This window comes from Herpailurus yagouaroundi, unplaced genomic scaffold (assembly GCF_014898765.1).
Source record: "Herpailurus yagouaroundi ecotype Mexico unplaced genomic scaffold, PumYag 185, whole genome shotgun sequence".
NCBI lineage: Eukaryota > Metazoa > Chordata > Mammalia > Carnivora > Felidae > Herpailurus > Herpailurus yagouaroundi.
The window spans coordinates 9,770,836-9,783,623 of NW_024412416.1; the positions used below are offsets into that span (position 1 = coordinate 9,770,836).

General features: G+C 46.1%; 1 protein-coding gene across 11 annotated transcripts in view; it reads right to left on the reverse strand.

Annotated features, from left to right (window-relative positions):
- The window catches only part of AKAP13 (A-kinase anchoring protein 13), a 333,617-nt gene that overhangs the window by 22,272 nt on the left and 298,557 nt on the right, over positions 1 to 12,788 (reverse strand). For 7 of the 11 annotated variants that reach the window (XM_040493732.1, XM_040493734.1, XM_040493731.1 and 4 more), the window contains 5 exons: positions 11,174 to 11,240; positions 6,729 to 6,864; positions 4,994 to 5,106; positions 4,237 to 4,389; positions 3,375 to 3,625 (listed from right to left, as the gene is read on the reverse strand). In XM_040493732.1, coding sequence (XP_040349666.1) covers positions 3,375 to 3,625; positions 4,237 to 4,389; positions 4,994 to 5,106; positions 6,729 to 6,864; positions 11,174 to 11,240 — 720 coding nt within the window. The remainder of the gene's footprint in view (positions 1 to 3,374; positions 3,626 to 4,236; positions 4,390 to 4,993; positions 5,107 to 6,728; positions 6,865 to 11,173; positions 11,241 to 12,788) is intronic. The other 4 variants (XM_040493728.1, XM_040493736.1, XM_040493730.1 and 1 more) reach the window with 3 other exon arrangements.

Here is a 12,788-nt window from a genome sequence, read left to right on the forward strand (position 1 = left end):
CGAAAAGGAACGAAATCAACCAATACATGCCGCAATACGGATGAACCTTGAAGGCACTATTCTAAATGAAAAAAGCCAATCATAAAGGACTACACACTATCTTATCCCATTTACAAAGCTATGTCCAGATTAGGCAACTTCACAGAGACAGAAAGCAGATTAGTGGGTGCTCAGGGCTGGGGCAGTTGCGGGGGGGCGGGGAGGGTCATAAAAATGTTCTGAAACTGAGTGTGATGATGGACGTACAAGTCCGTGAATACATGAAAACCCACTGAACTATACACATTAAAGGGGTGCATTAAGTGGTATTTGAATTTATTTCAATAAAGCCGTTACATATATTTAAAGAAACAGGGGTGCCTGGGTGGCTCAGTTGGTTGAGTGTTCAACTTTGGCTCAGGTCTTGATTTCACAGTTCATAAGTTCAAGCCCCATGTGGGGCTCTGTGCTGACAGCTCAGAACCTGCAGCCTGCTTCGGATCCTGTGTCTGCCTCTCTCTACCCCTCCCCCACTTGTGCTCTCTCTTAAAAATAAATTAAAAAAAAAGTTAAAAAAAATTTTAAAAAAATCCAATAACCACAGAAATGTCTATGTAGCATGCACATAAGTAATGCAACATGTGTTCTAATTTCCGTTTGTCACAAACACGGTAGTAAAACAAGGGGACCCACTAGATGTTCTCTGTGAGATAGTCTTAAAAATTTCACCGTGATGAGTTAGAAAGACATCAGGAACAGCCAGTATCACTCAGGGACCTGCTTATCTCAGGTACCTCAGGCCAGCAGCCTGACAATTCTGCATGGTCCTTTAATCAGTCCCAAATGTGTGCGATCTCAACAACGCATCTGAAGATACACTCACTTCTTGGTAAACCCATGTGTATCTGTGCGTGGTCCCACCATGCACCCTAAACATCGACTTCCAACTGTAGTAAAAATCTCTGAAGGCAACACAAATTGATCCTTACCCAAAATCTTGAAAAAAGGTTCAGGGAAGCTAGTTTTTCCGGGTCTCCCCCTTTACCAAAGGGGAAACTAAGGCAGAGATATTTTAGGTGGTTTGCTCCCGCTCTGATACAGGTGCTCTGAAAGGGTGATCCTAATTTTTTTTTAATGTTTATTCTTGAGAGAGAGAGAGAGAGAGAGAGAGAGAGAGCACGCGCGCACGCGTGCGAGCGAATGGGGGAGGGGCAGAGAGACACAGAAACCAAATCCAAAGCAGGCTCCAGCTGTCAGCGCAGAGCCTGAGGCGGGGCTCGAACTCATGAACTGTGACAGGGTGATTCTAGAACTGGCACACAGAAGCCATTAGTGGATGCCACGGGGGACTATGATGCCATGGGGGACTAAGGTCCTACTGTCACAGACCTTACTAGAGGATGTGCTCAATACAACAAGCTGCGGACAGCACAAGTCAAGGTTAGATGAGGTACCCGTGCAGGTGTGAGGGCAGAGAGAGAGAGACACGTGGAAACTGCTGGAAGAGGACACTCAGGGAGGAGAGGTCTTCACTTGCAGAGCTGACCGCTTGCCCTTCGCAGACACCTGCGTTACAGCAGGTACCGCACTGCGCGTGCGTCTGCTCCACACCGAGCCAGTTTTCACCTGAGAACGAGGGCTCTGCAAGGCGGAGGTCTACGCTGAATCTGCCTTTGTGGTTCCACCTGGTACTGAGCAGATGCCCAGTAAATACACGAAAAATGAACGACGGAATGCATCGCTGAATTAACGAGTGAAGGGTCTGGGCTCACGAACAGAAGAAAAGACAACCCTTCTAGCGCTCAGGCAAAGGTTCCGGCAATGGAGCCCCTGCTTCTACCCTGGGGCACAGACCTGCGAGGGAGGAAGAGCGGGTGACCTGTGCCCTTCTGTCTGTGAAGGCCAAACTAGCAACAGCTTCCCCCCCCACCCCCCAAAAACAATGTTTTAAAAAGAAACATTAAAAATAGTCTGTGACAAGCATATCTGAAAGTATCAAAGTAACTTTTGGCCCAACTGTTTTTGGAGTAGGACTGAAACCACACCACACCCAGTGTCAGCAAGGTCTATTTTATGAACTATTCTATAGATAGTTTTTTATTCAGGTGGTTTTCAGATAAAAGAGATTTGTTGTTGTTGTTTTTAATGCTTATTTCGTTTTGAAAGACAGAACGAATGGGGAAGGGGCAGAGAGAGAGGGACAGAGGATCCCAAGTGGGCTCTGTGCTGACAGCAGACGAGGGGCTCAAAATCACGAACTGTGAGATCATGATTTGATCTGAAGTGAGACCCTCAACCAATTGGGCCACCCAGGCGCCCCAAAGGAGTTCTTTTTGATTTGAGGCACAGGGGGAAGTTGAGACTTTCAACAAATAGCTTTTGACATCTTTTTTTTTTAATGTTTATTTTTGAGGGACAGAGAGAGACAGAGCTCGAGAGGGGGAAGGGCCAGAGAGAGAGGGAGACACAGAATCCGAAGCAGGCTCCAGGCTCCGACCTGTCAGCACAGAGCCCAATGTGGGGCTCAAACTCACAAACCGTGAGATCATGACCTGAGTTGAAGTTGGACGCTCAACCGACTGAGCCGCCCCAGGCGCCCCTCTAGCTTTTGATTTCTTAAACTACACTGTTTCTGATGATGGTACGGATGCTGAAGAAGAAACATGGGCTTTTACCATCTATCACATAGATTATGTATACATTTAATTTTAATTTTTTTAATATATTTTTTTTCTTTTTTAATGTTTATTTTTTTATTTTATTTATTTATTTTTTTAATTTTTTTAAAGGTTTATTTATTTTTGAGACAGAGAGAGACAGAGCATGAACGGGGGAGGGTCAGAGAGAGAGAGGGAGACACAGAATCCGAAACAGGCTCCAGGCTCTGAGCCATCAGCACAGAGCCCGACGCAGGGCTCGAACTCACGAACCGCGAGATCGTGACCTGAGCCCAAGTCGGACACTTAACCGACTGAGCCACCCAGGCGCCCCAATGTTTGTTTATTTTTGAGAAAGAGAGAAAGAGAGAGAGAGAGAGAGAGAGAGAGAGAGACCGAGTGAAAGTTCAGGAGGGGCAGAGAGAGGGAGACACAGAATCTGAAAGCAGGCTCCAAGCTCTGGGCTGTCAGCACAGAGCCCGATGCAGGGCTTAAACTCACAAACTGTGAGCCGAAGTTGGAGGCTTAACTGACTGAGCCACCCAGGCGTCCCTGTATGCATTTAATTTTAAAAAACAGCATGAGGAGAGAAAATCTGTCCTCGTTTACGGAACAGGAAAGTGAGGCTCAGAGACATTCAATAATTTGCGTATGCTTACAAAGATACGAACACAAACACTGAGCCCCGAAGCTTCACATTTCCCCCACTGTGTGGGAAAGATCCTTCCTGTGGCTCACCTGATTTACAAGCACGTCCCCCATCCTCTTGATGAGAAAGTTCTTCTCACTTTTATCCACCAGAGATTCCTTCTTCCGCTCCAGTATCCTCTGGAAGAACTGGCTATGGATACTGATCAGCTCGTCCAAACAGGGGAACAGCTTCTCCACCATCTGCTGCTCAAAGAGCAGCTCGGTCATCATCCCCCGGCTGTACACGTCGCTCATGATCTTGAGCGTCCGGACGTGGTGCAGCTCTGTCTGCATCAACTCTGAGGGAGGACAAAGCTGGACAGTCAGGAATATTCTCTTGAAGGATTCTCCTTCAAAGGTCACCCGCTGCTACTGGGAGCCCACTTTAGGCTGAAGGCTGTTTGGAGCCCAATTAAAACTTAAAAACTGGGTCCATAGCTGTCCTTCCCCTAAAGTGCTTCCCTCTTACTCCTCCACATTGCACGTGGCCGAACACTCTACTGACAGCATACTGGATTCCATCACTCTTAAATGGTGGTTTCCCAAGTGGTCTTTCTAGGATTCAGAGCCTTTCATAATTACTGCATCCCGTTTCCTAGAAAACTTGTGCTTGGTTTCTAGTGTAGCTAAGGACTCAAACTGTACTGTCACAAGCGATCTCTATCTGGGGCCGTTGCACAAATAAGCACTCATATTAAACAGAATGTTCAATAAAATTAAAGGAAATAATTTTAAAGAGAAAGAGAAGGACAGAAATAAGATCATGTCTCTAGGCCCCAAAGTTTTTAAAGAGTATCTTTGACATGCTAAGTACTTGAAAACCGGCTTTCCATCCAGTCCAGGGATTCACCGGATTAAAAGTGCTGCACAATGCGAACCAAATATTTGCAGAGCGATTGGAGGGTCTCACCGTAAATCACTTCTTGCCGTTTGACCACATCTTTCTTTTGCTGTTTCAGAAACTTGCTGTCCACTATTCGACTCCAGGACTCTGCTTCTAGCTGTTTGGATTCCATCTCAAAGTCCCCCATCAGCTGTCCTTCATTCATGTCTGTACCTACTCCTCAAAGTATCAAAAGATCAGGATCAGAATCTTGGGTCTGTGAGCTCTGGAAAGCTTACACTGGACTTCCCTGGGTGGTAACTTTGTAAGACACAAACACTGCATTAACACACAGGATACTTATAGAACGCATATTCCAGGGCTAGAAAAGAATCCTTTTCTGTTTGGGACTGAGACACTCTACAGTCAAGATTCTGGCTAAGCGTGATAAATATCCCATATATTTAATGTGACTGAGACATGATTCCCAGGTGAAGCAGGAATTGGAAGGGACCTGGTAACCTCACTCGTTTAAGAGAGTAGGCTCATAACCTGCTGAGAGAGCTACAAATTGACGGTGTGTGAAAGTCCAGGGGAAGAAAAAGTGCTGGTGCTAGAGTACAAGCACATGAAATCAACGACATCCCTCAAATGGACAACTATCTAACAACTGGTAAGTCTGATTACCAGTTCGTTACAAAGCATGCGATGATTCCGAGACAACTCAGAGACTCCTCACAGGAGCAAGGAAGAGGCAGGCACTGTTGTTCCATTAACACTTGCATTCAGGGAATGGCACACGGTCCCCACAGATGCATAAGACACAGCCGTAACTTCCTCTTACCCTCATCAGTAAGTGATTCTGTCGACTCATTGACCTTGCTGATTTTATTTAGTGAGTCTGTCGAATGAGACAGGAACTTCCAGGTGTTTGATATGTTCTCATCATTGCCGACTCTGGGGACAAAAAGAAGCACACACTGGCAAACACATTTTGATAAGCCACGGTCTGCAATCTTAAAGGAGTACCTGAAAAACTCTAAAATGATAGGTGGTGGCAAGCACCACAATGATTAGAAGACAAATTACTTACGTCAGGAACCCAGCCACATGCAACACTACTAAGGAAGGTCAGAAGCACTTGACATCATTGCAAACTTGAACTTACGGGCCTTTGATTTTTTTTTTTTTTTTCTAAATGATAGGTAGAGCGGGGAGAACGCTCCTCCTTTAAACTCTATACACATTACACAAGAAATTTCTCTATCTGAAACTCACTGTGTAACCACTGCACTCTTTCTCCTTGTTCCTTAAATAATCACACTTATTTAATCAGCACTTCTAATAAACTGTATTCTTTGGACTAAATGATTGCGGTAGGACATGAAAGCAGGCCAGAGTCATTTAAAAGTTTACATTTTATTCAAAGAATAATTTTTTTTTTTAATTTTTTTTTTCAACGTTTATTTATTTTTGGGACAGAGAGAGACAGAGCATGAACGGGGGAGGGGCAGAGAGAGAGGGAGACACAGAATCGGAAACAGGCTCCAGGCTCTGAGCCATCAGCCCAGAGCCGGACGCGGGGCTCGAACTCACGGACCGCAAGATCGTGACCTGGCTGAAGTCGGACGCTTAACCGACTGCGCCACCCAGGCGCCCCCAAAGTATAATTTTTTAAAGTCATAATGCAAACAAGTTTTGATCTGTAACAGCTCTGAAAGGAAGGCCTTAGAAGAACAACACTACAAAGACAAAACAAAATAAAAATACCTGGAACATTTTTTTTTTTTAGCAAGGAAACACTAGCCAGCACAGAGGTTAGGAAATAGAGACAAAAGAAGATTTGTATCCTTTAGTTAAGAATTTTACTCTAGCCTAGGTTAAGAGAGGTGCAAGATATGTTTTGAGTCCTACATTTGAGATGATTTCTTTACTTGATGTGAAGGCAGGAGTCTTATCCCAAAGCAGCCAATAACATCACAATCAGTCCTGTGCTAACCCCGTGACAGCCCGGGCTTTGCACAGTCGGGGGCCATAGCAACTTTTGCAGGGACCACAAAAGGAACTTAGTGCAAATGAGTGAGTGGGGACCTAACAGTCACAACTGGCCCATTATTCACTTCCATGGAACGGACTTAAGAGTCCAGACGCAAGGACAGAAAAGAGATTTAAAGAGAAGCAAAAACACCAGGTTCAATGGACCAACAGGAAAGTGTAACATCTGAAAATTTAAGTGATTACCAGACAAAATTCAGAAACAAGTCATTTCCCCCGTTTCCACTTCTTATTTTAATCTAAAAACCATCCCTTTATAACTGGGGATCCTTCAAAGCGAGGCTGACTGTGCACAAAGCATAGGACAACCTGGCTGACAGGGGATCCTTGTCACAAAATGGCGGTCAGGACAGTGCCTCAAAACGCAATCCCCACTCTCCTCGTCTGTACACCTGGATGTGCACCAAGTCATTACTTTACACAATTTTTTTTCTGATGAGAATCTTTTTGTCAAATTATAGGATTACTTTATTACACTCTTGTCACCTAGATGTCAACCGAGCTGTGTTTAAACCCCCACTTACCCAGCAATGTTCTGTATGGAGACACTTTTGGAGAGTGAGACACTCTGCTGTGACCGTCTACTTGCAAACATGGGGACGGCAGTGGTTTCCTCCACCAGGAGGACCGCGGATCGGGGGCGCTCCTTGGGCTGGGAGGCTGTGAAGGAAGAGAGGGCACAGACTGAAGCACACGTTTCCAAGCTCACCGGGACGGACTCCTCCGACAAATGCCAAACAGAAGCAAACGTCTCCAGGTTAGATTTGCCCTGGGAGTGTAAGTGCGTACAGGAACTCTACAGAGGATGGTCCGGCAACACCTAGTGAAGCTGCAAATGCCTATACCCCTTGATCCAGTAATTCCAATTCAGGGCACACTTATTCTGCAAGATGCACGTGTGATGCTTGAAACGACATACGTCCAAAGTTATTCAATGCGACACTAGTGATCAAAGCAAAATACTACAAAAGACAAAAACGAGTATCAAGAGAAGATTAATAAATGATGGCATGTCACATACTGGAATACTATGTCGTTTTGAAAAAATGAGGACAGTCGCCATGAACCAACACAGATCTTCAAGATAACATTGCAATGGGGGGAAAATCAAGGTGCAAAACAAAGTTACACAACAGACTCTCATGTTTAAAAAAAAAAACAAAAAGGGGCACCTGGGTGGCTCAGGCGGTTAAGCGTCCGACTTCGGCTCGGGCCATGATCTCACGGCTTGTGAGTTCAAGTCCTGCATCGGCCTCTGTGCTGACAGCTCAGAGCCTGGAGCCTGTTTCAGATTCTGTGTCTCCCTCTCTCTCTCTCTGCCCCTGCCCCGCTCACACTCTGTCTCTGTCTCTCAAAAAGAAATAAACATTAAAAAAAATTTTTTTTTGAAAAACAAAAAAGAAAAACGGGGGTGCCTGGGTGGTTCAGTTGGTTAAGTGTCCAACATCAGCTCAGGTCATGATCTCACGGTTTGTGAGTTCGAGCCCCACATTGGTCTCTGTGCTGACAGCTTGGAGCCTGGAGCCTGCTTTGGATTCTGTGTCTCCCTCTCTTTCTGTTCCTCCCTCGCTCGTGCTCTCTCTTAAAAGTGAATAAATGTTAAAAAAAAATTTTTTTTAAAAGATTCATCCAAATATTAAAGGAGAAAAAAAGAAAAATTAATAAACCCAAATTGGTGTTGGCTTTATTTTAATAAAAAAAGTTGAAGAAGATAAATATATAAAACTAAGAAGAGTGGTTTCATGTGGGTGGGATGGAGATTAGGCAACAGGGATAAAGAATCGTGTGACAACAGTGCATTCAAACAGAGAAAGTAATTCAAAGGAAAATAAATTGAAATGAAATTGAATTCAATTCAGAGGAAAACAGAATAATTCAAAGGGAAATAAAACAAAATTGAAAGAATTTTCGGGATAAAAGGAACCACAGGGCTGGGAGGTCAGTGCTTTGGGGGTGCCTCCCCAGCAGCTCTGAGGTGCTGGTCAGACGTGCGAATTCCCTGCCCTGTCCGCCGTTGGGGCGGGCACTGTGGCGTCCACACGTTTTACGAGCCCCCTGAGTGATGCTTTTGCTGTTTGAGAACACAGATTTTGACCAATTCTTTTAATTTACAGCTGGGTGAGATGCAACATATGTTTAAGGTCACACAGTAGGTTCTTCTCAGAGTGCATATTTCTCCTGAACGTGACCAGAGAGGAAAGCAGAGCTGATTTCACGTTCAACTGGACACACCAGCGTTTGGGTTAACAAGTGGTTTCTCCCTGGTAACTGAGCTCCTGTCCCAGACGCGAGCTGCATCGTCTGTCTGTCCCCAGGAGTGTCAAGAACTAGAGGAAATTGTACTGGGGCAGCTGTTATGACTTCACGGTATTTCAGGATGTTTTTGACTTCATCAGAATTAATAAAAACCATTAATTTCCAACTCAAATTCTATTTAGAAGAAGGTGATATAATAAAACACCAGAAACATGCTACACTTGCACACAACCAGACCCCTCCTGCAGGAAGCACACAAGGACGGAGATGCGGGCCCCGCCCCAACAGAGAGGGGGCTCTATGCCCAAGTGTTCAAGAGCCCAGGGCACAGCCTCGGTGCGGCGGGAGGGATGTCAGCGAGCGGACAGAATCTGATGGAGGAACAAACACCGGTTCCTGAAGAGTGGGAAGGATGTGGATGGGCCAGAAGGAAGACAGGACACTGATGAGGAGAGAGCTGTGAGAAGGAAGCTGCGGAAATAATCATGTCGTATGAATGTGGAAAGGAGGGAACCAGTAGAAGAGAAAGGAAGATGTACATAAAGAATCAGTAGAAAGAGCTGGAGAGGCTGAGTGAGGTCATGCTACGCAGAACCCTAAAAGTGATAAAGAACAACTTTCTTTTTTTTTAAACTAAAAAAAAACTTTTTTTATGTAACCTCTACACCCAATATGGGACTCAGACTCACAACCCTGAGATCAAGACTTGCACTGACTGAGCCAGCCAGACACCCCAAGAACAACTTTGTTTTAAAAAAAAATTTTTTTTTTTAAATGTTTACTTATTTTTGAGAGAGACAGAGACAGAGTGCAAGCAGGGGAGGAGCACAGAGAGAGGGAGACACAGAATCCAAAGCACGCTCCAGGCTGTGCGCACGGAGCCCAACGCGGGGCTTGAACTCCCAAACCGCGAGATCATGACCTGAGCCAAAGTCGGATGCTCAACCGACTGAGCCACCCAGGCGCCCCAGAACAATTTTGTTTTCAAAGGACAGCATGGGGGCGGTAGTGAAAGTTATAATTTCCCTTCTTTGAAACCGATCCCTACTCCACTCAGGTTAAGTGACTTAGTATCTCTGAACCTCAGTTTCCTTCTTTGTGGTGATGGGGACAGTAGCCAAAGCTAACACTTAAGGAGGCCTACCATTAAGTACTTTATAGGTTTGGTCTCGTTTAAACCTGTCGAGCACCCACTGAAACTGCCGTCATTCGTTTCGACGACGGACGGAGTGGGGATGCAGTAAATGTCTAAGGTTTTTTCCCTTAGCGCTTGGCTCCGACCCACACGACTTGAATCCACTATCTATCTGTACTCTTAACACCACACGCGTTAGGGGAGGGGGGTGGTAACACAGGAATAAAAATACATGTGGGGGTCACAGGTAACACACACAACCTGGCATAAGACAGGTAGCCTTAAAAAAAAAAAAAAAGATGTCATTTCATGTCATTTTATCTGATATGGAAGCACACAGATTTCTGAAGTGAGGGATAATGTCCCGGAAAAAAAGTTAAGGAAGATGAGACTGGTAAAAGGTGCTGGAATGGGCTGGATCGCCGACAAAGGTGGTTGTCGGTCTGGCGAAACTTCCCTTCCAGAAATCTACTCGCAGAGATGGGCAGCCAGCAGCCTCAATCTCCCTAAAGGGAATTCCCCATCTCCTGGAAGAATTCAGAGCAACCAGGCGAGCCTCAGGCCAGGGCACCAGCCTCACCTGGAGGGCCTGGAGCACCGCCCTGGGCGCCACCCCTGGAATTTCGGGTTCAGTAGGTCTGGGCGGGGCCCAGGAACTCGCACTCCCGATGGCTCCAGGAACTACACTTTGAAAAACACTGCCTTGGGGTAAGTCCCACACAGGTGTCTGTAGGGGCCAATTAAGATGATACTCAGAACTGCGTCACTTGTGGTGATTTCGGCGGGGAGGGGGGACCGATAACAAAAGTGGGGAGCAGGTCTGTGAAAGAGCACATCCTGCAGTCTGCAACAGCTGACACTTGACACGCGCAGATCTCAAAGTGACAGATGGGGAAAAAAAGGATGAATAAGCGTAGGTCCTATGTAATATAAATTTGACACGTGGAACAGTAAGAGACATTTTCAGAGACAGACATATGTGTGACAACGGAGCTGAGTGGAAAGAGAGGTGTTAAATAACTACGGTGGGTGCTAAGGAGGGAAAGGCATGGGGGAGTGGAGAGCGAAAAAGGGAGAACGTGAAGGAAAACCAAAGTGGAGCCTTGCACACACTGGTGAAGGCAGCATGATGCGGATGGAACAGTGTCATTTACGCAGTTTTCTGAAGTACCACCTGAAGTCATTGGGAAAAAAGAGAATGATTTACTTAACTTCACAGTTTATGAACTAAGAAGTTCAATCAGCAAGATCTCATTTTCTTTGTGCAACTGTGAGGCCCTAAAAACAAGCGTCGACCCTCGGAAGAGGAATTTTGAGATGCACGGGGTCACCTGCTTAAACACACAGGACACAGGGCTGCCTTTTAAGCAAGTACACACACCCTTCTAGAGCCTTCTAAGACAGCCAGATGGCAGAACATTAAGCTTCTGGTCAATGAACCTGCAGCCTTCTCTATCTTAACATGAAATAAATATTCAAATCTCGATTAAGAGTAACAAATGAATTACTACAGAAGTATGTTTAAGTCCTGAACCAGAGAGTCAAAAAGCTGGAAGAGAGGAGGGCGGAGTTACTTACGCTTGCTTCTCATGATGACCGTGGGCAGCGAAGACGTGTCATGTGCCTGCAGGGTCCCCTTGGGCTGCTGGACGAAGAGGAAAAGGAAATAAATAAGTAGATGAAGGCTGTGTCCACAACTTGTTTTCTGTAGACTTCAAGAAGCCTAGGGCAGAGAGAGAGCCAGCCTGGCTCCTGGCCAACGGGCCGCAGCATCCCGCCCGTCACCCCCACTGGCTCTCTTCTGAACCCACCATGTGCCATGGCCCCACAAAGGCTGCCTCTCCTGCCCAGAATGCCCTTGTGCCTTCGCCATGGGACATTCTTCTATTCAAGACCAGGCGAGAACTACCTCCTCAGTGAAGCCAGCATCACCTTCTTTCTCCTCCTCTCCCAAGGCGGTGGCTGGAAGCCCCTGAGAATCCTGCACAGGCCTCCACGGAGATTCTCCCCCATTTACGGCCACAGCCCGCTCACCATCTTCCCCACTAGAATGCGGGTTCCCTAAGCCAGCTTCTGTGCCTTTTTCTCTTTCTCTGGTGGCCAGCATTAACAAGGTACCAAATAGTTCTCAGGTGAAGCACTAATTTTAGTTGAGGCTTTTGTTGTAGCATCTGACAGAAACACTTTGAGTGAGAAATTACAGACTACACCAATTACCGAGAGAAATCATTAGTGGAAGCAGGTGGTTTCCAAATTAAAAAAATGCCCCCTCCCCCCCCACTTTCAGGCTGTGTTCTCTTCTAGGGGAGATGCTACATTTCCATCATGAGAACCTAGGACATTCCCAGCAGCGCTGTCTTGTCAGAGATCACAAACTCCATGCCTGTGGGGCCGGGCAGGCAGCGAACGACAGACAAGTGGGAGGAGAGGCAATCCACACATCCTGTGGAGGGTACAGCAGCCACTGGGGCCCCAGTGCGTTACCACTTCCCGTCCATCTTCCCAGCATTTAGGAAACCCAGAAGACAGATACCATTCTGGATGCTTAGGATCAATCAACAGATCACACATTCCTGACTTCAGACTGCTCGGCAAGTCTGGGGCTTATGTTCTAGTGGGGGGCTGGGGAGTGCAGACCATGTAAAGTCAATGTAATAAATAATACAAGCTGTGAAGCACAGACCCTGAGAAGGTGGTAAATACTACGGAGAAAAGGAAAACAAGCAAGGTGAAAATCGGTAATTCTGGGTAAGAGGAAATAACCAGGGTTGTGAGATCTTCCAATTCTTTAAGGAGAAATCAGAAATCCAAATTGATACGAAATGCGATTTTTTAAATAACTGCATTAACCAAAAAACAAAAACAAAACATTACTTTAAGAGCCAAACAAATTTATGTCCATGGCCTGGTAAGATCTGGGGTTCAGAAGCCTATCATTTTTACACTAGTTCAGACTAGCGGTAGCCACATCATCTGGGAACTTGCGGGAAATGCGAATTCCCGGGCCCTGCCCCAGAACAGGCAGCTCTGGGAGCTGGCCACAGTGAGCGGTCTTCTAAAAAGTCCCTGAGCAGGCTCTAACGTGCACTCAAGCACGAGGCCACTGCGCTTAGATAAATGTCTGGTGACCGAGGCAGCATCCTGAGCGTCTGTGTAGACGGCAGCTGGAGGGCACTCTTCGGACAAGGAACAA